Source organism: Umbelopsis ramanniana (genome assembly GCF_025399195.1).
Source record: "Umbelopsis ramanniana AG unplaced genomic scaffold K450scaffold_1, whole genome shotgun sequence".
NCBI lineage: Eukaryota > Fungi > Mucoromycota > Umbelopsidomycetes > Umbelopsidales > Umbelopsidaceae > Umbelopsis > Umbelopsis ramanniana.
Window position 1 is genome coordinate 594,155 of NW_026252087.1, and position 26,968 is coordinate 621,122.

The 26,968-nt window shown below is 41.9% G+C and overlaps 5 protein-coding genes and 3 non-coding genes across 8 annotated transcripts; 4 read left to right on the plus strand and 4 right to left on the minus strand.

Annotated features, from left to right (window-relative positions):
- The first annotated feature begins 3,140 nt into the window (after positions 1-3,140).
- K450DRAFT_217562 (uncharacterized protein) lies at positions 3,141-4,466 on the plus strand. Its single transcript, XM_051585065.1, has 3 exons — positions 3,141-3,425; positions 3,496-3,740; positions 3,815-4,466. The coding sequence occupies exons 1-3, from the start codon at positions 3,266-3,268 to the stop codon at positions 4,415-4,417; spliced, it is 1,008 nt and encodes a 335-aa protein (XP_051449703.1). The 5' UTR covers positions 3,141-3,265; the 3' UTR covers positions 4,418-4,466.
- A 149-nt stretch (positions 4,467-4,615) lies between these two features.
- On the plus strand, positions 4,616-6,818 carry K450DRAFT_217565 (uncharacterized protein). The gene is made up of 7 exons (XM_051585066.1): positions 4,616-4,691; positions 4,785-5,026; positions 5,109-5,167; positions 5,236-5,424; positions 5,491-5,631; positions 5,697-5,861; positions 5,922-6,818. The coding sequence occupies exons 1-7, from the start codon at positions 4,665-4,667 to the stop codon at positions 6,329-6,331; spliced, it is 1,233 nt and encodes a 410-aa protein (XP_051449704.1). The 5' UTR covers positions 4,616-4,664; the 3' UTR covers positions 6,332-6,818.
- K450DRAFT_217571 (uncharacterized protein) lies at positions 6,636-10,152 on the minus strand. Its single transcript, XM_051585067.1, has 8 exons — positions 9,770-10,152; positions 9,483-9,696; positions 9,309-9,405; positions 9,029-9,233; positions 8,551-8,957; positions 7,719-8,474; positions 6,873-7,653; positions 6,636-6,798 (listed from the first exon to the last, which is right to left on the minus strand). The coding sequence occupies exons 1-8, from the start codon at positions 10,069-10,071 to the stop codon at positions 6,786-6,788; spliced, it is 2,775 nt and encodes a 924-aa protein (XP_051449705.1). The 5' UTR covers positions 10,072-10,152; the 3' UTR covers positions 6,636-6,785.
- Positions 10,153-11,728: 1,576 nt separating this feature from the next.
- Positions 11,729-16,975, plus strand: K450DRAFT_217575 (uncharacterized protein). The gene has a single exon (XM_051585068.1). It carries the CDS (start codon positions 11,764-11,766, stop codon positions 16,936-16,938), a length of 5,175 nt encoding a protein of 1,724 aa, XP_051449706.1. The 5' UTR covers positions 11,729-11,763; the 3' UTR covers positions 16,939-16,975.
- Positions 16,976-17,181: 206 nt separating this feature from the next.
- On the minus strand, positions 17,182-17,253 carry K450DRAFT_t6. Its single transcript has one exon. It is a non-coding gene; the product is annotated as a tRNA-Asp (tRNA).
- Positions 17,254-20,100: 2,847 nt separating this feature from the next.
- K450DRAFT_t5 lies at positions 20,101-20,172 on the minus strand. The gene has a single exon. It is a non-coding gene; the product is annotated as a tRNA-Asp (tRNA).
- A 3,087-nt stretch (positions 20,173-23,259) lies between these two features.
- K450DRAFT_t3 lies at positions 23,260-23,331 on the plus strand. The gene has a single exon. It is a non-coding gene; the product is annotated as a tRNA-Asp (tRNA).
- A 296-nt stretch (positions 23,332-23,627) lies between these two features.
- K450DRAFT_217588 (uncharacterized protein) lies at positions 23,628-26,912 on the minus strand. The gene is made up of 15 exons (XM_051585069.1): positions 26,737-26,912; positions 26,519-26,645; positions 26,334-26,450; positions 26,097-26,266; positions 25,871-26,032; positions 25,729-25,807; positions 25,475-25,670; positions 25,263-25,408; positions 25,105-25,188; positions 24,798-25,034; positions 24,650-24,733; positions 24,476-24,585; positions 24,283-24,411; positions 24,082-24,212; positions 23,628-24,010 (listed from the first exon to the last, which is right to left on the minus strand). The coding sequence occupies exons 1-15, from the start codon at positions 26,880-26,882 to the stop codon at positions 23,781-23,783; spliced, it is 2,148 nt and encodes a 715-aa protein (XP_051449707.1). The 5' UTR covers positions 26,883-26,912; the 3' UTR covers positions 23,628-23,780.
- Between the last annotated feature and the right edge of the window lie 56 nt (positions 26,913-26,968).

Sequence of the window (26,968 nt, forward strand, 5' to 3'; positions counted from 1 at the left end):
GCGATTCGCACTCATTATATGTATTGTCCTTTCAAGCTGGTCTAAAGAAGGTGACAAGCTTCTGTCTGGCTCCGACGATACCCACTTATGCATATGGAAGAAAACTGATGATTATCGCCTAGCCTGTAACATTGAAACTGGTACGTAGCATTGGTAAAGCTGACAGACAGTTTTCTGTTCTTCTGAATCTGTTTTTCGTAGGGCATAGGGCGAATATCTTCTCTGCAAAGTTTATGCCTAAGACCTCGGACACTGTAATAGTATCAGCAGCCGGAGACTCAGAAGTGCGAGTTTTCGACGTCTCCGCCAGATCGTTGGAAAATGGGCGTTTGTCAGGTGGCAGCGGATTGCGTCATGTATACACATGTCACCGAGATAGAGTGAAGAGGATCGCAGTGGACGATCGCAATCCATTTGAATTCCTGACTTGCAGTGAAGATGGTATGGCTATGAATTGATGATTTTGTGCTGGTATATATAGATCTATGGACTAAACAATATGTACAACTTAGGTACTGTTCGACACTTTGACTTACGACGTCCGCATATATGCAGTCATCATACAGTTCGGTCTTTCCTTCTCGCGTCACATAGACCAGCTCGGTCCTATCCCAACGCCAACTTACCATCAGATGCGCCGGAAGGATGTCCCAGCCCGCTACTCAATTACTACCCGTATGATATTGATCTCAACACAATCAGTCTAAACAAGCTCAAGCCAGAGTATTTCGCAGTCGGTGGCATGGATACGTACATTTATCTTCATGATCGCAGAATGATAGGTTCCGGAGGAGGAGGTGCTGGGCGAAATCCGACGTTTGGAAAAATGTCACGATGTATTAGAAAGTTTGCCAACGACCGAGATACTGGATCTAGGCGATCCAAGCATGTCACAGCCTGTAAATTTAGCGATGCCAACGGTCAAGAGGTACGTTAAAATATCAAATCCTCAATCTCCGATGAAGGTTTGTGAATAACATGTCGAACTTTTTTTTAGTTAATCGGAAGCTGGTCCTCTGATGGAATTTATCTGTTTAATATGAACGACTCGCCAGTCCGACGTAGCAGATCTAAAAGACTCAAATCGAGCTCAAAAAGAAAGCGTTCGACACATGAAAGTATGGCTATGCGTTTGCAGAATCTCAGTGACATGAAGGAAATAGTGGCCAGCTTCAAAAGCAGAAATGCTGAAGAAACGATTCAAAAGACCAGTACGTTCATCGAAAATCAGCATATGAGTTCAATAGCCAACTGGACCGCAAGACTCTACCACGATGATAAAAACAAAGAAGAGGTTCTTATTCGCAAGGTCTGGGGCTTCGGCATGGAGGCAGCGTCAAGAGGTCTGGCATCACAAGTTGACACACCAGGAAGTGAAAATGCAAAAACTGACAGCTCCGAAGCGCTACGCGACATGATGCTGGCGGAACATATAGCACCAAAAACATGGCGAGGGCTATGGTGTCTAGCTGTATCTTTCTGGTTGGTTGGACGTGGTAATGGAAAGCACGACATGGATCAAACGTCAGAATGGATACAAAAAGCTCGTAATTTGGCAACACATGCTCTTGAGCTCTATACAGCGGCAAAAGCCGAATCTTCAGACTCATTGGATGTAAATACAGCTACTGACAAAAGTATGGCAGAAGCAGAAAACGAAAGTGTAGTGCAATCAGAGCAATATGGAATCTTGGATGGCAACTTTCAGTTTTCCAGTCCCTTCGATATGATGGACTCTTTCTTAGCGGACATGAAAAAAGCTGAAGAAGTACTAGAAGGCATATCTGAACCCGAAGATGAGAACGACGATACAGAAAGTCAACCCACAATACAGCTATCAGAGCAATTAGACCAAGTTGTCTCCACGAACTGGGTAAACTACATGTACATTTTATGCTTGGACAATAACGAAAGTGATGGATCTCAAAGTCCCGGTGAAGGCACGTCATTGTATATCAAGAAGCGCTCTGGTCACGCTTCAGATACGAGCAATCATGAGAGCGTCGAATCAGGTAAATATATAAACAATACCGCAATTGGAGCGTATTTTCTTTATTGAATCTCGTCGTGTATTTGGGTTTGAAAAACTATACATACTGATGAAGCCATACAGTAGGTTCGAGTAAATTAGGAAAGCGGCTACGTGTTAGCAACAGTACAGAAGAAACTGAAGAAAAATCAGATGCCATGATTGAAAGCGATCCGTACGATGCTGTGGATGAACTTGAAGAAGCTGAGGATGCACTCTTACTTGCGACTGGCGATCAGACGACCGACGACAGCAAGAGTACGAATCAACAGTCTGAAACTTCGCACAACAGCAGCCATAATGATGAAGAGAACGACAGCGATGATACCATCGAGACTGATAGTAGCAGCGATGATAGCAGCGACGATGACAATGACGCAGATCATGGAACAGATTCGGAAGACGAGGTGGACAATGACTCTGATGACGAATGGATACGCATACGAAGCAGTACGAACAAGGATCGTAGTCAGCTAGAGAGTGATGTTGACGTTATTGGTCGCAGAGCAAAATACGTTGGACACTGTAACAAACATGTAAGAGCTTTTTGAGGATCAAGTATGCTATGACACGCCGCCCAGGCTCTTAACTGCATTGAATGTCAAATTTAGACGGTCAAGGATGTCAACTTTTTTGGGCCTAATGACGAATATATAGTGTCTGGCAGTGATGAAGGAAATGCTTTTTTCTGGGATAAGAAGACAACCCGCATTGTACAAATACTCAAAGCCGACGATGAAACGGTAAACGTAATTCAGGTAAGAGAAAAAGGTTGATAATGCTTTATAGTGTATCGGGTGAATTAACTATTTGCATATGCAGGGTCATCCCTACAATCCTGTGGTGGCTATCTCGGGAATCGATAATACGGTCAAGATATTTGAACCAAATGCAAACAGCATTTCGACGTCTCCTATCACAGATCCTACAGCTAAGACTTCTTATACGACTTCATCAAGGATGTGGCAGATGGACCAAATTGTGACAAGAAATCAACAAAATAGCGTCGAGCATGAGGGAGAGGGACTTCTGACTCGAAGCATGCTGGCAGTCTTATCTGCAAGGCTTACTGCACGAAGACGTTGGATAGAGAGGAATGGAGGAGAAGAAATGGATGACGACGATGACGACGAAACCGAAGCTGTTGCTTGCGAAATGCAATAGGTCTTACGGACATAGAAAAAGAGTTCTGAAAACTTCCCTTATAAACCTTTTCTCTCTTTTTCACCCCTCTAAATGACCACGTTGAATATTAACGATATACAAGCAGCGGCAGCTCGAATTCACGTTCATACCACACCAGTATTAACTTCTACCATCCTGAATGAGATTGCCGAATATCAAGGTCTCACTCGACAACTTTTGTTCAAATGTGAATTGTTGCAGAAAAGTGGTTGTGAGTAATCCACAGTATACAATGTGAATAAATGATTGCGACAGCGCAAGCTCATTCCTGCCTTTGCAAGCTTTTAAATTTCGAGGCGCCAGCAATGCGATTGCACTGCTGAGCAATGAGGATGCTCAAAAAGGCGTCTGTACACATAGCTCTGGAAACCATGCTCAAGCTTTAGCATTGGCAGCCAAACTTCGTGGTATACCAGCGTATGTGGTTATGCCCAGTAACTCACCCGAGGTCAAGAAATCTGCCGTGCGTGGATATGGAGCAAAAGTAATTGAATGTGAGCCTACTTTACAAGCAAGGGAAGATACGGTACGTTACTAGCTACGACTATGAATTAAAAACTTCGGCTGGAGTATTGATTTGCAACATAATTTTCGTATTAGGCTGCTAAAGTGATAGCAGATACTGGTGCAACATTCATTCATCCTTTCAATAACTTCAATGTAATGGCTGGACAGGGCACAATGGCGTTGGAACTCTTAAAACAAGCTGAAGACCAAGGTACACCTTTAGATGCTATCATCGTACCAGTAGGTGGGGGTGGCATGCTTTCCGGCATCGCAACGGCAATCCGAAACCTAAGTCCTAAAGTTAAGATATTCGCTGCTGAGCCTATGAATGTCAATGATTGCTCTTTGTCATTCGTTGCAAAAGATCACGTATTGAATGCAGTAGGCGCTACTTCTGTGGCTGACGGCTTACTTACAAATGTCGGCACAAACACACTTCCCATCATTTTGGACAAAGTTGACGGCGTTTTTACGGTATCAGAAGAAGATATCATTCGAACAACGAAGCTGGTGTGGACATATCTCAAGCTCTGTATAGAGCCAAGTGCCGCAGTGGGAGTTTCTGTTGCGCTCCATAACAAAGAGTTCAAAGCCATGTGCGATGAGCAAAATATTCGAAATATAGGCGTCATTCTCTGCGGAGGCAACGTCGATATTGTAAAGATCGCTAAGCTTTTCGAAAATTGTGAACAGTAGCCTGATGAGACCATATAACCAAATAAATGATTTTTGAACCACTTCTGCCTTTGTCATTAGCTGATTGCTGCAAACTACTTCACTCCTCAGTTGTTTCCAATATTGTGATGGACGTGACAATGAACTAGAAATTTCCCATTTTGGGCCATTTGGGCAATATTTTGCTGAGAACTTACGGAGAGTCACGCACTCGGCTGACCTCCTCTCATCGTCCCAAGTCTTCCTTGATCGATCCTCAGAATTTAGAATGGGTGCTTGGATTTCAAGACAAAAGGTATTTCTTAGAAACCAAAATATGTTTGACTGTTCCTAGTATTCATTATCTTCGTTGCCTTGGGCTACTGTCTCCCACGATTCAACTCATTAGAAAACAGACGATGGGGACTACGAGAAAATCTTATCAGAACTTGACGACAAGGTCCAAAAGGCTGAAGTGAAGCTTTCTGAGATCAAGATACGGGAACGTCGAATAAATGTTATGTTTATGCTTTACGGACTCGCGCTGTGGGCTATATACCTAGCTTATTGCTTTGCAACCTTACATAACGCAGACGTCGAGTTCGAGACCTTTGCTCTCAAAGTAGCCCCCGTACTCCTAATTCCGGTAATGTGAGTATATGAAAAAGAGAGGGGTATCCTAAGAAATTGGATCCTAGGTACTTTTTTGCTCATGTGTTCTCTCGCCTTCTAGCATTTACCTCGGCAGACGAGGATTGAAGTGGTTTTATAATCGAAAGCAGGCAAACGAAGGTAAGGAGAATCAGGTGTACACTATAATCCGTCAGCTAGCATCGGTATTAATGCTGTATATTTTACAGAGTCGAATCTGTCGAGCCTTCGCTCTAAGCAAAAACTCAAAGTTGAAGAGCTCAAGAAGAAGACATCCTATTACACTACCAAATCGCTCCTTGAGCGTTACGATCAGACGTCATCGCCAAAGGCCAAGCCAGCGCCACCATCGTCTCACCCTGGTTCCTCTAACAAAGGTCGCGAAAGAAATCCACAATGTTAGTATATTTCAATGAAAGTCAAGCATGCCGTGATGTCATGTAATAATCATCTTTGTTGTTCAGTTCCCCAAGGCCTACAAGCTTCTCAAGGTCGCTCCTCTCAAATGGCACCTAACTATCCCGTCCCTAATCGAGCTGCGAACCCAAATATGCAACCAAACAGTCTTTCTAAAGCCCAACCTCTTCAACTTGGACAACCTATGCGTAAGTAACTATTTCAGATGATGTATCATAGCTACAAGCACATATTGATGCTTTTGTGTGTCTAGCCCAATTGCAGTTACGCCCTTCAGTACCAACAGAGCGTCAGTGGTATGATAAATTAGTGGATGCCCTAGTGGGTGAAGATGGTCCAGAAACGAAATACGCGCTGATCTGTAATCACTGCTCTACTCATAACGGGTTGGTTCTTCCTCAAGAGATCGAAACAATTCGTAAGTATATTTTTCTCTGGACACATTGTGCCGTGCTACAAGAGTACTAATAGTCAATAGAATACATATGCCCCAAATGTGGACAATTCAATCCTTCTAGACGCTCACGACAGCTCCATCCTGGCGGCCCTGTCCTCCCACCTGGTGTTTCACCCGCCAACAGCCGATCTTCTTCGCCAAACGTTGCAAGGAGTCTGAGTAGAGGAGCAGAGGTACATCGACCCACTTCACAGGCAAGGGATAGATCAGTTGACAGCGATCATCGAGGTCGATCAACGTCTTCGCGTCGCGTTATGGCATCCAGAGACGATACCCTCGATGAAAATGAGGAACAAGAAGACACAGATCAAGTAGAGTTCGAAAAACACTCTTTGAAGAGCAGTTCACCAACTTCTGGCGAAGAACCAGATACGATTGCATCTCGTGTCAGGCAGCGAAAAAAGGCTGTGTCTGTGGAAGAGGATGAATGATGTGTTGTGCTGTACTTTTCTATAATGTACCAAAGCCCCACTATATGCCCCATGTTAGCATGTTTTCGATAAAATAGCACACAACACAGATGTAACCGCCACCTTTTATCAATATGATTGGATGGGTCGTTTTTGCTAGCTTGCAAACGAAGCATCAGTCGATAAGTTAAATTTTAAAGAAAAAAAAAAACGTCAATCTCTCCCCAAATACCATGTTAATATTGTTGTTAAAAAAATGTATTCAAATGTCTGGTCTGTACTCGACTGACAGCACTTTAGCCAATATGACAGCGAAAGAATGCTACCCGACATATAACTACAGGATCTAAGTGTGAATGTACATGGTGTGTGGAGATGCTTTACGATTTACCATTCTATGTCTGCTGTATCCTCTTCACTATCCTCATCAGATGATGATTCCTCTTCAACTTGAACTGCGCCGTTGACCTTTCCATTAATGTTCAACTCTGTAAAATTTAAGTACGTATGTAAGAAGTCGAATCAATACTCTGCATTGTTTGGTAAAGAAGCTTATGTTGACAAACCTGCAGTCTTGGTGAAAAATTCATTCAAAGAGTCGAACACGGGGACAAGTTCAATGTCTTGATCGGCCTCTTGAACGGACAACGGCACAGCGGCTGCCATCATATCGAAAGTTGTTCCAGCCTCCGATTCCGTGTGGGAAGCAGTTTCTACCTCATCGGTTTCGTCCATTTCCGCATCTCGATCTTCAGCATCGGGTCGCTTGGGCATAATAGAATCCATGAAGAGCTCAAAAATGCTATCCACACTTTGTATAACATGGCTTGGCGCATCCAAAAAGGTAGACTCCGATCCTTGCTTAGTTCTTGCTGTAGCACGGCTTCTTGGAGCACTTGCTGCTTCTTGTCGCAGAGCTTCAGCTGTTTCAACCCGTTGTTGATCCCATCGACGGTCTTCCGCAGACTTGTTAGACTTGCCGAAAATGTCAGCAAAGAACGATCGTTCCGTATTACCCTTGAGCAATTTGGCGCCTTCAAGCTCTTGCTCCACTTCCAAGTCATCACCAGATGCGTGCAATACTTGCAGATCGCAGTTTTGGTTTAAGTACACGATGTTGGAGGACAATAAAGAATTGCTGACTTCATGGTTCTCCACAGGTATCCATGCAATCGCCTTGCATATTTCAGAAGCTGTATGCACGAACTTTGGAACGGGAGAAGTAGGCTCAAAGACAATGAATCGCGACTCCTTGCTGTCCTGAGCATTGCAGACCACAGCGAATACACCAGTTTGTTGATCTACTGCGAGATGATCAATCGACATATTGTAACTCCACCACACTTTCGAAATAAAAGCGAATTTAGTAAATGCACATAGATATTTCCATACAAACACCCTTTCTTACCTGTACAAGTGAGCAAGTTCCAGACATACAAGTGAGACTTTGTGACAACAGCGATGAACGGTGTACTGCCCAGGAATGCTAATCGTTGAATATGACATTGCTGTGGGGGAAGGGCTAAGGTACCTTGGATGTTATTTGCAATTGGATCCCAAATAGTCAAAACCTGACCAAAGGCAACAGCAAGCATACTTCCATCTTGTGAGAAGGAAGTGACGGTTGGTGTATTATCTCGATAAAAGCCAACTGATCGACAAGCCCAGGATGCTTCACTGCTTGCATGATGACGCCCAAGATCATTCGTCAAATGCCAGATTTTGAATGTTTTGTCCGCGGACGCTGTGATAGCCATCAATACATCAGAATCAGAGCCATGTCTGAAGGATAAGGATGTAATATCTGCAGAGTGTGGGTAGTCTACTCTAGTCTTCAAAATATACGATTGCGCATCAGGATCCCAGGCCCAAAACTTGAGATAGAGCTCTGGTGTAGTGACATTATCGTCGCGTGAATCAATTGTAGCCATCCACGAGCCGTCGTCCATGAAAGCAACATGTCTCACAAGAGAGAAAATGAGCTCATTTTCATCTGGGCGAGATATTCTGGTAATCGGCGCAACTTCCAAATCTAACACATGTGAGTCCAAGTATGGGTTATAGAACTGGATGTTGCCGGGAACACCGTTCATAACGACGTGATGATTTCGAGGCTCGATGACAAGACCAGTGTAAAGTGGATAGGTATTGGATGCAACTTGAGCTATGTGGGAGCTCTGATTAGCGCAACTCCTTACTATTGGAAATTTCCATAATATAGCCCAGAGTAGAAAACTTACCATACTGCAAACCTTGAATTATGCGAACAATTTGCTGAGATACTGCGTTGATGATCCGGATAGAGTTGTCTGCTTCGCTAAGTGCATACAGTGATTGATTTGGCGAGATGGTGATAGACTTGATCTCACCACCGACTCTGGGTAGGAACTGCTTGTGGCCCGTCTCCAATTGCCACATGACCAATACAGGCTCCTCACCACCAGACAGCAAGTACACGCCATCAGCTGTGAAAGATAATGTGTTGAGAGGACGATGGTGCCAATGCATTAATGCAGTTACAGGAGTTTTCTCGGTTTCAGGAGTGAAGCAATAATACAACGTGATTTTTCCTGCCTCGTCACCAATGGCTAGACATGGTTCTGTGGGGCTGAATGCTAAACAAGTCACTAGTTCAGGAGATGTATACCTTTATGACACAAAGAAAGGAAGTTAGCTATGATCATCCAGTAACACTCTCACTTATACCTTCAAACTTACGTTCGCACATCTTCCTTGCTCACTTCTTTATCATTAGTGATTTCCCAGATAGAAATTCTGTAGCGAGAAGCAGTTGCTAGGAAGCGGCCATCAGCCGAAACGGCGATGACAGAGCTATCCTTTGACTTGGTGATGCGAGTAAGGCCATCAGGCTGGTTGCTCTTTTGGAAGGCATATCGGTATACGGCAGTTTTTCCTTTGGTTTCTAATCATTATATGAATATAAGTATACATGAATATGATGTCTCTGATATCATGATCACGGGCGGTATGAGCTTACCAGGATTGGATCCAGATCTTCTGGTGACGATATAAGCGTTTTCTGGGTGCTGTGGTGAAATGACCATGTTTTCGATGGGTAGGTTGACTTGATGTGTCTACATTGTACATTTCAAAAATATCATTAGTACATATACCTCGTGCATAGCTCAAGTGTTCCGTTTTAGATCATCACCTTCAAAAGAATGTTGTCATTATAGTCCCAAAGTTTGATTGTCCCGTCCAAACTAGCAGAGTACAGTTGCAACGGATTCTTTGGGTTCAGACACAAAGCTGTGACGGTGTCTCGGTGACCGCCTTGAAGAGCGGATGTCGATAGCGTCTTCACTACTTCACCAGAGGTGACATTATAAATTTTGATGGTATTGGAAACACAGCAAAAGAAATATCTAATATCAATAAGGAAGAATCGTTAGGAATCAGCGATTTTTACAAGAACTCGTATGAAAGAGAGATTCTTACTTTGAGTCTTTCGTGAAGACAATGGGGAATCTACTCAACACTCCAGCAAGAGCCTTCGTTTGATGCAAGCTGCTAGCTTTTTCAGACTTATTGACAGTATTTTCGGACACTGTAACCGTCTTTTCGACTCCATTAGGCTTTGTTATGTGATTGGCGACAGCTAGAGCCTTGTCTTTCTTTTGAATGTGTGAATCCTTCCTCTTCTTCTCGGACTCGAGGGGTGTGATTTCAGCGGTTGTGTTCGCTGAACGATCGCTTACTTTGGATTTCTTCACCGCTGATGCCGAGTTCTTCGAAACCATTTTTGATCTATCTAAGTTGGCGAGCTACAATGTTTTCTACTGAATGACAATGCTGATCTACAAAATTGCAATAGGTTTTGTCTCGCAAAGGCAAAAAAAAAAAAAAATCTCTCTCTGAAATTTGTGACTTGCAATCCGCTGGTTTTGATACCCGACAAAAAAGTGTTTGATGTGCGCGCTTACTTTTCTTATGACCAAAAAGCTTCGATGCTGAAAGTGTCTTTGAAAATATTGCTTTATGGTCACGACATCACGTAAATTTCATCACATAAACATGGCGGCTTCTCTATATGATGTCAAATAATAATTAACGAGCAACAAATGGCGCATTGCTGTCGCCTTAACATCATACAGTCATTTTCATCTCACTTTGGCCTGACTATGAGCAATTATAGTAAGGAAAACTTGACTATAAAGCTTTTCAAAAGAACGATCTGTTTTGTTTATCTTGCTTAAGCTACGTTTATGATTCAATAATCAGTGGTAGAACGTGGAATGGGTCATTTGATATAACTATAAGCTTGTCTTGCGGGCTATCATCGACCCATTCCATGACCGATATAAATTGCTTATTGCAAGATAGCTCTTGATAATTTTTTTCCTACATTTGGCAGTTGCCAGATCGGTTTGCAATCTCGTTCACTGAAATATAAGCAAACTCTAGCCTGTACGTGCGATCTTATAATTATGAATGGGAAGACGATAGCAAGTTGACCAGCAGCTGCAAGGAAGACAAATTCAGGTCCCAGTCAATTTCTGAAGCGTCACGGAAATTAGACAAAGTTAGATTCATATGCTTTGGTTTTCATTATATATCTTCGAAAGTCGGTGTCCTATGGTGCCGTTTTTGCGAGCTGATGCAGGAGTAATTTCACAATCACTGTGTCGAAAATGACAAAGGTGGTCAGTAACAGTTGCACTTCCATGTGTCTACGATAAAGTATTATTGCTTGATGGAACATCGATTGCTCAAATCATTTGAAAAAAAAACCAGCTCACTGACCATGGAATATACTATGAACTAAGGATACTTACAGGCTACTAGTCGGTATTTCAAGCTTAGATGGCGACCACTTTAATTTTCACTTCCAACAGGAACGTCTGGATTGCCGCCAAACTGTCTATTGCAGTTTATGTTAACATTTGCGACTGCATCTCTTTATGTTTTTCTGACGGTATTGTTGGTGCACGCTTATTTAGTGGAAATATGTGGTCGATTGTCGAAAGGAAGCACTGTTAAGTATATTTTTTTATAATCAATTGTTTGAAGCATAGATATCGAAGCTTTTACGATGTTTGTTCTTCCTTGTTGCAAAATAACTGGTTTTCATATCAAATACGATCCGATGCCTTTCGGACCGCATGTTTTCTATTTGAAACTCAAACATCGACGTTCTCTACGATGCGAAGGAAAAGTCTCCAGGACCATGCTCTAAAATATAATTTCTCTTAAAAAAAAAAACCAGTTTTTATTTGCATCTCAATACAAAGCACAGTTGTGCAATTAAATATTGGCATCGCAGAATAGTTCATGAGTCGCAAAGTCTGCACAAAAATACGAAAGGTTACTTTTTTCTATGAATTTGCTGGTCAAACCCAACTTTGGGCTACTGAGCAGTCACGAGGAAATCAATCCAGAACTCCCTCTGTTCGCTCTCACTCATAGACTCAATACAAAGCTGCTGATGCCCCATGGCTAATAAAGGATTTTCGTCGACAAACTCTTCAGGTTGGCTCTCGAACTTCTTGCGTCCCAAAGGCACAGGCGTTACAATCGAATCATGCCTCAATTTGAACAATTTGAACTCCCAAGTACCGCTTGATGCAAGGCCGATCATCCCGCTGTTGGAATCCTCTCAAAGCATAGTAACTAGGACGAGACTGATCAAGGAATTTTCCATTCTTTGTCAACGATACACCTTTACACACCTCGAAAATGTATTTTTCACCATACAAAATATTATGCAACCAACAGCCCCCAAGGAATGTCGACATGTAGTATTCGAGTTCATGGCTGCGTGCATAGACAGTCAATACGAGAGTCTTGGAATGGCTAGAGTGACATTCTACAACGCTTTGAAAGAACACACAGTTTATGATGATTTAAAGGATATGTACTCAGTACTTTCAAAACTTATTAAGGATGGACGAGATATTACGAGCTTCGAGAAGAACATCACAAAGCTGCTGATTTCCTGGCTAGATATAGCATTATCACATTCACCTGTAGATAAGGCTGGCGATAAAAGCGGCTTTATGACCTCCGCTGTATCTTCATCATCGGTCAACCGAGTAGCAGATGGATCAGCAAACGTCAACACTCATACGACAAGTCCAGGACATTCCGAAAATTCTGCCACCAAACACCTTGAGCAAATCATTCGTCTTATAACTGCCATCATGAAGTTCAATTTTGCCATGTTTGAGGAGGGTGAAGTAACAGAAGTAATCTTGGCGATAAAGCGTTGCTTTTGGACCATTCAGGACGCTGCTGATCAGAAGGCTTGTCTAGAATTTGCCGATGTCATCATTCCTTATGGCTTCGTGCCAATGGATGGCCTGCAAGCCTTTTTGGACATCTTGTGTCGAGCAGCAATCGTTACCGATCCCACATCTCCATCATATCAGCCTGCGACTTTCGCAACGTCGATCTTCAAAAATCTACTGCGGTCCCACTGCGCACACAGTGCTGTGCTGACACTTTGCAAATCAATGACAATGCCGCTTACCTCAGGCTCATCCGAAGAGCTTATCGCTTTTGGAGCCTTAATTCTGTTGTCACAAGCAGCTTGGAGTGCGGAAAGTCGTGGAAGTAACTATGGCAATGTGACCTCAAGTACTGTCTTATTATCGTATATGCGACGAGCTCTCCGGCAAAAGAACGCTCTAATCAACGTTCAAATTTTCAAAAGCCTATTACTTTGTGTACAAAATCACACCATTATAACGACTGACTGGGATATTTTCTGGGACATATGTCGGGAATACTCTCAGAGCATACTGGATGACATTTCCGAGGACGATATTGCTGATGCTGCTGCGCCCACAAACTCAGTCCACAGCGATGACACTACACACCATGTCAAACACTTGTCAACCGATCACCTATCATCGTCCAGTCAGGCCAGCGTAATACAACAATTTTTCGCCTTGTTACAACATATAAAGCAACTGCACGATAACAACAATTATAAGGGTCCGTTAGACAGCTATATGGATATCCTTCACTTGATGCGACGGTATCTGCCAGAAGATGTTGCGTTGAGTCTCTTGAGTTACTACGAATCCGAGCATTTACTCATGCCGTCATCAGCAACCTGGTTGTCCCTCTTGGAAGAGACAACATATACTTTTTTCATAAGCCCTACATCTTCTCGAACGGTTCGATTACGAATGCTCGATATCATCTTGAATATATGCGATGCAACATACGATTTCTACCTAAACGATCTTGTCAACAGCATCATAATTCCAATAGCCGGTGTCGTTCAAACCAACCGGGATAAAGATGTTATCGACAAAACCGTCAGTCTCATTGTCAAAGTTGCAACTGATTGTAACGATTACGAAGCCTTTCAAAGTTTGGTGTCGGCGCTGAATACATGCTCTAAATGCAAATGTCTCGGTCAACCAAGGTCAATGCGTCATCCTGAATCCCAGCCTTCTCAGCAAACCTTAAGTGAAAGGAAGCGCTCTGTTAGTCAGATGGCTCGCCGCTCATCGAAGCATCATACCCAAGAGAGAACTCCGCGGCCGACCGCCTCTCATTCACTTTCAACTTCGTCTGATGCCAAAGCAAAACAATCTGATCTACCCAACTCTTCATCACAGACGCCATACTGCTTAGGAGTGGCATCTGCCAGCGGGCTTGTGCAACTATTTGATCAACTTCTTCAAGGCTCGGATCCGAAATATTGTCTACTTGTGTTTGACTGCCTTCTATCCATAGCAAGAGATTATGACGACGATAAGGTTGTTCATGACAGTTGTCGAATCATAGCATTTGACGTTCTTCTTCGTCTGAGATGTCGACCAGATCATCACATTTACCTTTCCACCTCACTGGAAGCTTCGACACAATACTCTTTTGCATTGGGAGACAGAAGTATCTTAAGCTCTGACGCTAATGGCACTCGATTTCCCCAAGAGTCTGTCAAGAATTCATCAATTCGTAAGCCAACCGAACATACTCCATCCAATCAAGAGTCACCAGCAAATACGGCGGCACGTAAGGATAGTCAACGTGAAGGAGTCCAAGTCCGTGAAATTCGAGGTTTGGGAATCACGCATTCAGACCCATCGTATGCCGATCCAGATTTTACTATGTACAATGAACGCCCAAGTCGAATAATTGTATCGTACAGCCCAAAAGATATATCAAAAGAGGCAGCCATTGGGATCTTGCCAGCATCTGAACTTCTCAGATGCTACCTGGATATTATCACTAAGGATAGCAACTGGAACACTGTCTCTTTTTTGATGGAATCACTACCTGCTCAAATGAGCAACAAGCATCTGTTTTGTGGCGCAACTGAGGTTTTACAGCAAGTTCGAGGAACCATGTGCGAGCTTATAACAAAGCATACATTCTTGGAAAATGTGACCAACCTTCCATCAAACATCAAGCGTAATGACCTCAGTATCCTTGCCTATAATGTGCTGACCATCATGATCAGCTATCGCCGGATATTCAGCAAAAATAAGCAAGATGAACTGGTATTCTGCTTTTATTTTGGTATCATGCAAATTACTAGCGCGACAAAAGCCTGTATCAATGCATTAACGGTTTGCTGCCATGAACTACCCTTGTCGATCTCCAAGATGTTAAACGAAATTCTTATGAAAATGTCTCAAATCATTTCTCATAGTAGTGTGTCTGTGCATATTCTGGAATTCTTGTCTGGTCTCGCTAGGCTACCAAACTTATATGCCAACTTCACCGGAGACATGTACAAACCAGTGTTCGCCATTGCTTTGAAATATATACAATATTCACATTCTCTCACAAACCCTCAGCACTCTCCTAGCATCAAATCACCAAACATTACACCGTCTACGTCATCTGGCCATCTGAATGAAGCGAATACGCCTGGCTCCACCAACAGTACCCAGCCATTTCAAAGCGCATTTGCTCAATATCTTTTGATTATGGCATACCAGGTCATCACCGTCTGGTTTATAGCTGTTCCACTACGAGAACGACGTCGCCATGTCGCATACATCGTCAAGGGCTTATTGAGCGCAAACTCGGCTACGCAGACAATAGACGAACAAACTCTGACATGCATTGACATGTTATCGCGATTCAGTTTTGCAAATGCGGATTTAGCACCTAAGAAATCCGTTGTTTCTGACATCCTGATGAATTCTTCGCTATCTAATTCTTCTGGTAGCAATGGTCCTTCCTCATCAACAAAGAAAATGTCGAAAACCTGGTCTCAAGGAAATACGTTATTCACATTGACATCGGCATCTGCAACGGGTTGGGTGGAAGCTACGATTCGCCGACCCTCTGGAACAGTATCAATCATGTGTAAAATCGAGAATGATATTCGACGCAACGACATCGACACGTTAACTTTACCAGCATTTTTGATGATGCATTATAATTCAGACGGAGGACTTGGCTTGACGGATCTTGTGCAACTTTCCGATCACGACTCTGGACATCGCGACGGTACGACTACTCAACTCACTAATGAAAGCAATACCGAGACCAATATGTCAGAGGCAACAGAGCATGAGATGAAGCCTACCGATGATGCCAAATCACCGGACATCAAGTCTGCTAACAATATACAAGATATTCTAGTTCCACCTACAACTGCAGACAAAGGATCTTCAACGATGAGTCGCCTGCGAAAAGATGAATATGCATTCGACCCAAGCTTCCTGTATTTACAGTTTGGAAACTATGCAGATTTAGCCCATCTACGAGAAATATCTCCACCATTACCCGACGATGATACTCTCCAGCGAGCCCTCGATATGTTTGATAAGGTTCCTGTGGTTAACTTCCATAAAATAGGAGTCGTCTATGTTGGACCTGGCCAGTCTCACGAAATCGAAATTCTCGCCAATCAATATGGATCTCCTGATTATGTGACATTTCTCAACGGTCTTGGTACCATCCAACGACTGAAAGACCGTAAGAGCAACACTGGCGGATTGGATCGTGAAATGGACATTGATGGCAAATATGCTTATTTCTGGAACGACGAAACAACTGAAATAGTGTTCCATGCAGCAACCCTCATGCCGACCAATCTGGAAAGAGATGGGCAATGCAGCCTTAAGAAGAGGCATATCGGCAATGATTTTGTTCATATTGTTTACAATGATTCTGGAAAAGATTACGCATTCGACACTCTGCCTGGACAATTCAACTTCATTAATATTGTCGTTTCTCCACATTCTGAAGACTCATCTAAGGTTATCCTCAGCTCACGCGATGAACTTCTTGGTCCCACTGCTTCTGCTACCAATGCTCTTGGTGCTGGTCAGCATCCTGATCCTTACACTACTTCCACCGGGACAGACAACACCTTCTTTAAAGTGATCATGCAGCGACGAGCTAATATGTCTGAGATAGGTCCTATGGCAGAGTTCAAGATGGTGTCTGCACAAACACTACCAGGTTTCATACGTCAGATGGCTCTTCATGCGAACATTTTCTCTCAGGTCTTTTTGGAGTCAGGTGGTGGTGGCCGTCATGAATATGTCTCACATTGGGTTGAACGTTTACGACAAATCAGACGTATTAAGGAACGCCAACCTGGAGCGAACAATGATATGTCTGCGGTGAAAACTAGCAAGGATGGAATCATGGCTCTTGAAGCAATGTTAGATTTCACTCGATATACCTAATCCATGCATAATAAAATTGATGACTTACTGATCAATTTAATGCCTTTGAAATTGTGATCGTCTGAACATTGACATGTGGTAAATACTACTATCAGGCTATTACCGTTCTTTAACATAGAACACGGATAAGGATTAAACCTTGCAGCTGCAAAAGAAAGTCCATCATCAGCCAAATCCCAATCCCTCGAAGCAATCGACCAAAGCTCGCACCTAAAAACATGGCCTCCGAGGCTGACAAAAAAACTCTCAGTCGGGGAATTGAACCCCGGTCTCCCGCGTGACAGGCGGGGATACTCACCACTATACTAACTGAGAACTTGTTGAAAGTTGGCACTTTTTAGTCTTTAAACGCCTTAGCAATATAATGAGCGGCTACCAGTGGTTAGTTTCGTGCTACTGTAATAATTGCTGGTAGCGTCATGTATTTACTATGTGAGGCAATATAAAAAAAATATATTTTTTTAGCCTTCTATTATTTTCGTATTAATACAATACTCCCTCTCGCTCGATGCACAGGCTTTTTTTTTATTTGAATATTGTTTCAAAAAGGCAGCGCACTCACCACAAAAGCCAGTGAACATACTTGCAGTACACAAGACCGGAAGCTCTCAAAAATCTCAGTTATGTTCCTTTTTGAGTAGCATTAAATAAAAATTTCAATCAGTCATTTTCTTGGACATAATATATTATTTCGCGCGGAATAACAGCTTGAATACTTTATTTGCCATTTCCTTGCAAAACAACGAAATATTGGCGTATCTTTTTATTGAGTACCACTGAATCATGTGAAATTTTTTGAAGTATGATAGTAAACTGATGAGTTTACTTGCTCATATTATATCCTTTTTGCCTGCAAAAGAGAGAAAAAAAAATTGGACATCCACTTGTACGAATTTTTTAAAAATCATTGGTAAATTTACAATATCTTAGGCGAAACTACCGCTTTACAAAGCTGATCTTTTTTGATTATGAAACTGTACGATAGTAACATGTCTTAATTACCATACATAAGTCACTGGTATGAGATATGACTTCGTCATTTGCAAAGAAGCATGTCAGCCTTAAACAGAATAAAATCGTTCTCACCTATGAGAAGTGTCATAAAGATGTGCCTATATATATATTTTAGTATTTACTAAGACCACAACAATAGAGCCTATATGTGCTACTACTATAGTATTTTCTGTTTGTCTTCTTTATTCTGTAGAATCTTTCAGCAGTGAAGTTCATTATATTAGGAATATTTGATCCTTATGACAATATTTTTATGTATTTATTGACTCGACGATAAGTTCACCTTGGGGTTTCTATAACATATTCTCACGAGATTGCTTTACTATAAGGTTGTGGAAAACGCAGGAATCCGGACTACCTCCTCTTATGACTGACACAGGTTTTTGGTTTGTAGCCATAGCTTTGAAGAACTTTTTTGGGGCACTGTATCCTTGAACTATGATGCCAGAGACTGTGAAAAAGAAAATATTCTAATTTTTTGGAGGTGTTATGTGGACAGGTGATGAAAGCCATTAAATATATATGGTAGAGGACAATCGCAGTGAGCGATGGCTTCATCTACAAATATTCCTGCGACAACACGCTTTGGATTCCAACGCCCTATAACTGATCTTGGCATCCTTGGTCATGTGTGACATCACCAATATGATATAATGTCTATTGATACCAGAACAGGCTTGCTGCTATCTCAGTACATTGCGGATCACCAAAGTCACTTTGAACATGCGACAACGCTGGGAGGCTGCTTCGACCAGGTGGGCTGAAATGGCATACCAGGTAAGTAAAGAATGTCGCTATTGCACAGATCTTGGAATCACAATGAGCGTGTATGGTAACCTTCTTCGAATTCGTTGAATAAAACGGTTCTCCTCAGATACCACCGCCATCAGAGAGAAGCTGTTCGAGCTATCTGTTCAAATATCGTGTCTAGACCAATCCATACAGTACCCGATAAGTGTATTTACACAAACACAGCCAAGAGCCAACACAGCTTTCTCGTAAGACCTTCGATGGGCATCCATGAGATGGAACCGTAAGGTAAGTAAGCACAGAATGGATGTCGAAAACTTATATTCTATTTCGGTTTAAATGGCCGTTTCTCCATGCAGTGAAGAATGATTTTAGAAGTAAGAGAAGTGTCAACCCGACTGGTTGCCGTGAAAGGGACTTACATAGCTGAACGGTACGAAGTTAGGTTGGACACTTTCGAGCCACGATCCATACACAAAAATGCCTTGTGGTAATGAGTGAGGTTGATCGATATACGGGTTATGCATTCGACGCACACTATCCTACGTAAGCGGCCTTGAAAGGTTTCTGCTTTAATGCAAATGAACGATGCAATTAAAAGGTATCACATAGGTCTATACTTGTTAAATAATCGGCAGGATTGAAGGTCTGACAAACGGTTTTGATTGTAGCTCCAAATACGGTGCCTTATATATGAGAGCTGTACTAGAAAGAGTAGCGAATTTATATAAAATGAGGTATGATAAGGAAAGGTCATTCAATAAAGAGAGATGGGGAACGACAGATGTTCTTTATAGGACTGATTGGCGTAGGTGGGGAACATTTGTCAAACCGAAGGCAGAGCCAATAATTCGAACGATGTAGCGAGCTGAAAGCAGTGTTTGGTACATCATTGCCAAATTGCGTAAACTTTTCGAAAAAAACAGTAATAGTGCACTTCAAGTAACAAGAAAAGAAAGATTCTTTTGATGAAAGGCAAGGTGTCAATAAATTTCGGTTTAGAGAGAGGTCCTCATCTGGGAAACAGACTTGAATGCAGTCGTCTTCCAGGCTGCCTTCTCAGACCATGAATGACCATATTACTTAGCAATATATTTCGTATTGAAGTGAACTTGGAGGTAACACCGCAGTGCTACGGAAATCTATTTAGGTGGGTAAAGAACGGCGAAGTACTTTGGTCAAGAAGGCTATTGCATAAAGTTTAACACCTGTCTAGTGAGAACAAAGATGATATAGAAAGATTATGACATATCAAAAGAGTCGAACCCTTTCCAATTAATACGACAAGTTGTCAAAAGAACATAGTGATCCAACCATCTGAAACGATTAGGATTTCGTTTGCAATGGACCAAAGCTCGCACCTAAAAAACATGGCCGCCGAGGCTGTGAAAAAAAAATCTCTCAGTCGGGGAATTGAACCCCGGTCTCCCGCGTGACAGGCGGGGATACTCACCACTATACTAACTGAGAACTTCTTGAAAGTTGGCACTTTTTAGTCTATATATATTAAAATACTCGTTAAGTGCAAAAGTAGTGACAGTAAACGCTTAATATATGCGCAAATTTTTGATTCAAGCTTATACATACTGCATGTAAATTTTTTCATAGCCATTGTTGTAAATTGGATATTTGAATTTGTCTCATAAAAATGCTGATCCTAACCTGCGCCGTTACTTCTATTACATGCTAGGTTGCTGCCGCTGCACGTGCATCGATATAACACTGAACGATATTGAGGGGCTTTACTGAGAACTTCTCGACAGAAAAATAAAGTAGGTTAATATTAATCTAATGCTTAAATTAATTGCACCTGTATTCATGACGAGCTATAGAAGCATACACACAAAATAGATCAAGACTATAACATCGATTTGCTTTATGTCCTCTGCATTTATGCCATTCTAGCTATGATTAATGATTTTATACAATGTGGATGACCTAGTTTATTTTACACGCCGATCTATTAGCGGCTCCGGTGCATTCATCTACCTTTTGTTGACTTCATTGGTTTGCATCTTTGAAAGTTTAACCTCCCCATTAGTCCCAGTTCGCCTTGGAAACGACATCAAACATTCATCAGCAGTTATAGAGTTTCTCAGTTATTCTCTTTATTGCTTGGTCCGCACCTTTTCTCTATAAAATAATTTCACAACTAAGGAAAATATTAGGACATGGTTGAGGTCGTATCACTAGCAAAATCTTCAGCTTATATTAGTTATTGTACATCGACAACTGATTTTTATTGTTAACTAAAACCATCTGACGCGTGTGAAAACAGAGTTTATTGGCCATAGAAATATAAGTACCAAACCAATAAAACAGCTTCCCAGAACATACCGCCAAATGCTCGCAAATGTTATGCACAGGGAATGACGGCAATGTAAATGGAACAAACGAATATAAAGCAGAGCTCGGGATGAAGCAAGCACGATATAGAAATTTCAGCACATCGTTACTGACCCATCCAGAGTGCTCGCACAGCGCTTGCAGCAAAGCATTGTACCTACTTCATAGATTGGAATTTTTATTTCATGTTCATGGACTCTACCAGACAAGTCGCTTTCCCAACCAATTTGTTGTGCAGCGACGCTAGTATACGTGAAAGAAGTTGAAAGAGATTCAGCACATAAAGAAAAAGGTCATGGAAATAAACGATTGTAATATTTTTTGCGAGCTCTTCAGAACAGAAATCAATCCCAACAATTCTGGGCGTTGGCCTGCCAACAGCTACAACGAGTGAAGCAAACAGAGGAGACTGCCGAATACATATTAATCTTCCACAAGAACCGGAGGGAACTATAGATCAAAAATGAAAAGTGGAAGTTCACCCGTTCGTACAGGAAAGATCAGTACAAACCGACAAAGACATTTAGGTGCCAGACGTATTGTCTAGGAGAGATAGACCATATGGAAACACCGCTGAAGAATCATCAGTGCCACAGCTCCTATATACGCTTCCACTACTCTTGAGACAAACCGGTCATTTTTCTACTATCTAGATTATGAAAACATGTCGCGGACTTCTTTCCTACCGCAAGTATAAGTCTCGTTTGAAAAATCATAAGAACCAGCTTACCCTGAGAGATACCCAAGTTAACCCACTGTTGACAACCACTATATGGGGAAATGAATGGTACTATACGTTCCTTTTGCGGAGCGAGCGAATAATATTAAAGGTTCGTAGAAGATTTTGGGTCAGTAGGGGTTGGAAAGCTTACCTCTCTGCATGCCGAAATCTAAAACTTGCCGCGATGCATTTTGCGCCATTCCATCTGGCGTACATTCGTGACCCTATCTTCTTAAAGACAAGCTACAACCGTACATTGACCGTTTCACAATGGCGGATTAGCGTAAGCGATGAAATGGCGTCGAAGTTTAGAAGTGCTGAGCAAGCAAAAGCGAGCAGCGGCCGAAATCCGTCTGAGGTACCCTCTGGCACGTGATAAAGCAAAGCGAGGCACTGCGATAAAGAAAATCGTACTGAAGTAGACAACAAAGTCTTATTGTATGATAGCTGTATGACAGCAAGCCAAGTTAAAAGGTCTATTTATTTTATCAACACAAAACCTACTCATCAACACATCTCTTACGAGTCCTACCGGAGGAAACATCAAAAGCTTGGATCTTATGGACCGCTGAGTTGCAGCTCAGGAGTGACATACGCGATTGGTAGACCCACAAGTAGTCATAGGCAAAGTTCAAAATTTACCAAAACCACCAGTATTCCAACTCGTATAATGGAAGACGCTGTCCCAGTGGGCCCGATCGCTCTAAGGCTAATTCCATCTTCAAGGTCACCTCGACATGGCCGAGGTCGATCAAGATCAGGATTTCAGAATGGGAGTAATTGTAGAGAATAAATTTGAAGACAAGATCACCGACAGAAATGCTTCAAAAATTTCTAGAATTAATTTAAAAGATGTTGAAACTGTAACAGGCTATGACTATAGTGTCGTACCTCATGTGGTGAGAGCCACAACTGTAGGTGGACTGGCCAAACGTGAATCGCCTAAATGATTAAAAGATAGCCACTTCGAAGAAATTGAGAAGATATACTCAATCATGGCCATTAATAAAATCAAGACCTATAGCTATTGTAGTATTTTTGAGTAAAGATACAAAAAAACTTTGCAGGTAGATGAATAGGTGCTGAATTGAATGAAACAAAGAAATACCGTACAGTTAGCAATATATTAGCTTTACGATTTATTTCACCTTCAAAAGTAGCCAGTTATTGTAGTTTAAAATTTTTATAACTCTCAAAAATTTTAGAGACATTAAGGTTAGTTTTACTTGAGATTTTGTGTTTCATCGCCATAATACCTCAGTAATTTGGGGGACTTACTGAACGTCTAACAACTAGTATTCCAACGTAGGTGTTGTGATTCTCGGGATTATCGACAATTTATTATAACATTTTGCTCAATATATTTATATACGGTTTATAACCGTTTTTTGATACTCCACTTAATGTAAAATGGTACGTTGTAGTGTCATTGCTACACTAATATAAACTATTATGATATAAATTAGTTGGCAAACCAACTTTCAACAAGTTCTCAGTTAGTATAGTGGTGAGTATCCCCGCCTGTCACGCGGGAGACCGGGGTTCAATTCCCCGACTGAGAGATTTTTTGCCCCCGTCGGGTCTCTTGTTGTGGGAGCTTTATTTTTTTTTTCTTTCGAAAACAAATCTACTTTTTGTATAAGTGCCTTCATAGGAATGGAATAGCGTCAATCAATGGTAATTTTATCACATAGTGTTGACTTATAGCTTCAGTTGCATCTGTTGTACGTAATAAGTTGACGACGTTCTAGTCATTTTAACTTGCTACATATAAGATACGGTTTTGTATATCAAACACTTGACCAACACGGCATCATACAACTCGATTCTCTATCACTGCAAGAAGAACGTAGCGGGTCCCTCTTTTTGTATCCACGCTAAAGCCAACAGATATGGATTTGAATAGTATCATTAAATAAGACGAATGTTGGAAGATGAAGAAAATGGCTGGAAGCAATAATGTACATGGCGTTAAGGAATAAAAGTATGCAGTGCAAAATAGTTAGAGAATTTACACAGCTTGTCTATATATTGTTTTGCCTTGATTTCGGAACTGAAGCATTCCGCGTCTTCCAAGAATCATCAGAGCACGCGCGATGGCAGCTTCAGAGTGACCATTTCGAAGAAAATCAGTTTTGAGTTTCAGCACGGACACCTGAGATCCAATGGGAAGACGTCGCTGGATGTCCTTTTCAACTTCTTGCACGTCCTTCATGATTTCAACACGAGTCATTCCATCAGCTAGAAGTAACGAAGGGTGAGATATATGCGCATCAATAGTCTAATATACCGGTTTGAGATCTTACCTCCACCACTTTGCACAGCATCCATTGTAGAGAACTTGAACAGTCGTATGGCTTCATCGACATGTTCCTCAGTAGCAACTGGGGACAATGTCATCTTTGCCAATGATTCTGAAATACGGATGATGGCTTCCAATTGTCTGAAAATAATGCTCAGTGAGTAACCTATGAATGAGATTAGGTGCCTTTGCCTTAGAGACTTTGCTTTACCTGATGGTGATGGGAATAGATGATCGAACTTGGGTGTCCTTCTCAGTTTGCTTCACTTCCTTTCGAATAGCTACAAAGTGACTGCTCAGCTTAGCAGCAGCTTCAGCGGTCAATCTTGGAGCACATTTACTAATGATGGATGCTTAGTACAAGTGAAGTTCAGGTCATGCTTTGGTATCTCAATGGAACCTACGATTTGCAATAATTGATGTAATCTCTCATCTTTTGAAGGTCGATATCACCCACAACATTGTCTTGCATTTGTCGGTTCATGTGAACACTCAGAACGTGTCTGGCAATTGACTGGATGCAACACATGTTAGGGAGCCAGTACTCGATAGTCCAAATTTTCAATAATCCCCCTTACCAAATCCCTAGCTTCGTTATGTTCATCCTTGACAATGAAGATCATATCAAATCTTGAAAGAATGGTGGTTTGGAAATCGATGTTCTGAATAAATAGAGAGAGGTTAGACACTTGCTGCGCGCCTGAGTGTATATCACCCAATTTTTACCTCTCCAGGGCTCTTCATGTCATCGTATCTTCCGAAAATAGGGTTCGCTGCGGCAAGCACTGATGTTCTTGAATTCAAGATGGTGGTGATACCGGCCTTGGCAATAGAAATGGTTTGTTGTTCCATAGCTTCGTGAATTGCAACTCGATCTTCGTCGCGCATCTTGTCGAACTCATCAATACACACAACACCGCCATCCGCGAGTACCATCGCTCCACCTTCAAGATAGAATTCACGCTGATGAGATGCAGTAGGTTAGCACTTAATTCGCAAAGTATTAGGTTCTGATTATGGTAGGCAATCATACCGTATTGGGATCGCGAACAACCGAAGCTGTAAGACCGGCTGCACTACTGCCCTTTCCGGAAGTGTAAACTGCAATTGGCGCAACCTACAAAGAACGAACCAGAAAACATGGTCAATCACTTTTCCACACCATAGACATTGCAAGTGCAAGGATAATACCTTCTCGACAAATTTCAAAAGCTGTGATTTTGCAGTACCAGGGTCACCAAGTAAGAGTACATTGATATCACCTCTGAGTTTCATGCCATCGGGTAAGATTTTCTTGGAACCGCCAAACAACAGACATGCAATAGCTTTTTTGATATCTGGCGTGGAAATTCTTTCAGTAAATTACAACATGAAATAGTAGTAACATTGCATAGTTTGCTTACCAGCATTGCCGAAGATAGATGGTGCGATACTGGTGGCAAAAGTCTCGTACAAATTGGGTTGTCGTGCCATTCTAATGTACTCTTCCTCCTCTGCATCGGTGAACACAGGCTTTCCGCGACCATTGTTATGTTGATCGATCTGAAGACCAACTACTCGAATGTATGGAGTTCTCACCGCAACAGCTCCAGTGGATTTCTGAAAACACTATTCAGTTTCACAGCATTTGATAATTCTACCAATTGAGTCCACTTACTGTGCCTTTGTTTTGGAAAATGGAATAAATGCCCATAACAACAGTTCTCATACCAGGAACTACTCGATTGACTAAAAAGCTGCATGATATACTTTAGTATCAATGCGGCGTGAGTAGTAGCATGCACATTATGGCATCTTACCGATCGGCATTGAGAATGGTGTGTCGCGGCAAGTCACCAACAGGTACCATATCTGGTGCTTCCTGCAATTTAAGCGTTTGCGAATCCACAAATTTGCACTTGTCATGTACAACGTAGTAGGAGTCCATGTCACAGCGGGTATTATTTGTTTCATCCAATGGCCTATATATGCTAGGTCAGATGTATGTTCCATTCGTCAAACCAAAATAAGCACACATCAACAAACCTTCCACAAATTCTTGGAATTTGAAGTGGAGTAAAGCCACCCTCAACAGTGATTTCAGTTGTATATGAACAGGAGCGGCATACTAAGTGAAGCGTTGAAGCCCGCGAGTTCAAAGTAGAAGCACCAATAATGATACCAGGAATGCGGACCAATTTTCCTATGTCGTTTGACTGTAGAAGAGGTGGGTATTGTTGAGAGTATGGAACAAATAAAAGATCATTTCCGATAAATACATACGCTGAGTTCTCTGATTTGAGTTACATTTGCGTCTGAACGAAGCGTAATTTGGATCTTAGGCAGTTGTTCGGCTCCTGATAAGATTCTTCTTGCAGTGGTTTGTATGGATTGTTCAAACTAAATCCAGTAAATATGGTGTTAGAGGTGTGACAATGCGAGTGCTGAAAAATACAACTGGTACTTACCAAAGGCAGCAAGTCGGTAGGGTTGTTGGTAAGTCGATTAGCAAGCTCCTCATCAAAGCTGATTAAGTGACCCAAGTCGATTTCCAAATAGTATTGCTTGGTCATAAGATTGGCACGAAGTTGATCACTAAAATAGAAAGCCATCAGAAAAGTCTATAGAACAAGATGTCTGCACTCACATGCTAGGCTTGTGTCGGCAGACGCGACGGGTGCCTTACCGATAGATGTAGTCATTGTCTAGACGAAAATTCTCCACAAAGGCAAGAAATTTGTCTTGAAGTGCAGCTTGGGCAAGTAGCACTGGATCTGGAGGTAGAACGCTGGTCGAATAGATGCTGCCTGTATCCCATCCTAGAGCTGCCATTTTCGTGTTTGTTAAAAACTGGTAAAAATTGTTTTTCAAGCGCGACTTTTCGTGTTCACTATTTTACGACAAAAAAAATCGCAGTC

Coding starts and splice junctions, on each gene's coding strand:
- K450DRAFT_217575 (XM_051585068.1), top strand. CDS start 11,764: ATGGCTAATAAAGGATTTTCGTCGACAAACTCTTCAGGTTGGCTCTCG.
- K450DRAFT_217562 (XM_051585065.1), top strand. CDS start 3,266: ATGACCACGTTGAATATTAACGATATACAAGCAGCGGCAGCTCGAATT. Junction 3,426..3,495: donor ATTGTTGCAGAAAAGTGGTT/GTGAGTAATCCA, acceptor TGCCTTTGCAAG/CTTTTAAATTTCGAGGCGCC. Junction 3,741..3,814: donor TACAAGCAAGGGAAGATACG/GTACGTTACTAG, acceptor TTTTCGTATTAG/GCTGCTAAAGTGATAGCAGA.
- K450DRAFT_217571 (XM_051585067.1), bottom strand. CDS start 10,071: ATGGTTTCGAAGAACTCGGCATCAGCGGTGAAGAAATCCAAAGTAAGC. Junction 9,697..9,769: donor GTCTTCACGAAAGACTCAAA/GTAAGAATCTCT, acceptor TATTGATATTAG/ATATTTCTTTTGCTGTGTTT. Junction 9,406..9,482: donor ATGACAACATTCTTTTGAAG/GTGATGATCTAA, acceptor TGTACAATGTAG/ACACATCAAGTCAACCTACC.
- K450DRAFT_217565 (XM_051585066.1), top strand. CDS start 4,665: ATGGGTGCTTGGATTTCAAGACAAAAG. Junction 4,692..4,784: donor CTTGGATTTCAAGACAAAAG/GTATTTCTTAGA, acceptor TCAACTCATTAG/AAAACAGACGATGGGGACTA. Junction 5,862..5,921: donor TCAAGAGATCGAAACAATTC/GTAAGTATATTT, acceptor AATAGTCAATAG/AATACATATGCCCCAAATGT.
- K450DRAFT_217588 (XM_051585069.1), bottom strand. CDS start 26,882: ATGGCAGCTCTAGGATGGGATACAGGCAGCATCTATTCGACCAGCGTT. Junction 25,035..25,104: donor TTGTTCGCGATCCCAATACG/GTATGATTGCCT, acceptor GCATCTCATCAG/CGTGAATTCTATCTTGAAGG. Junction 24,734..24,797: donor ACATGAAGAGCCCTGGAGAG/GTAAAAATTGGG, acceptor CTATTTATTCAG/AACATCGATTTCCAAACCAC.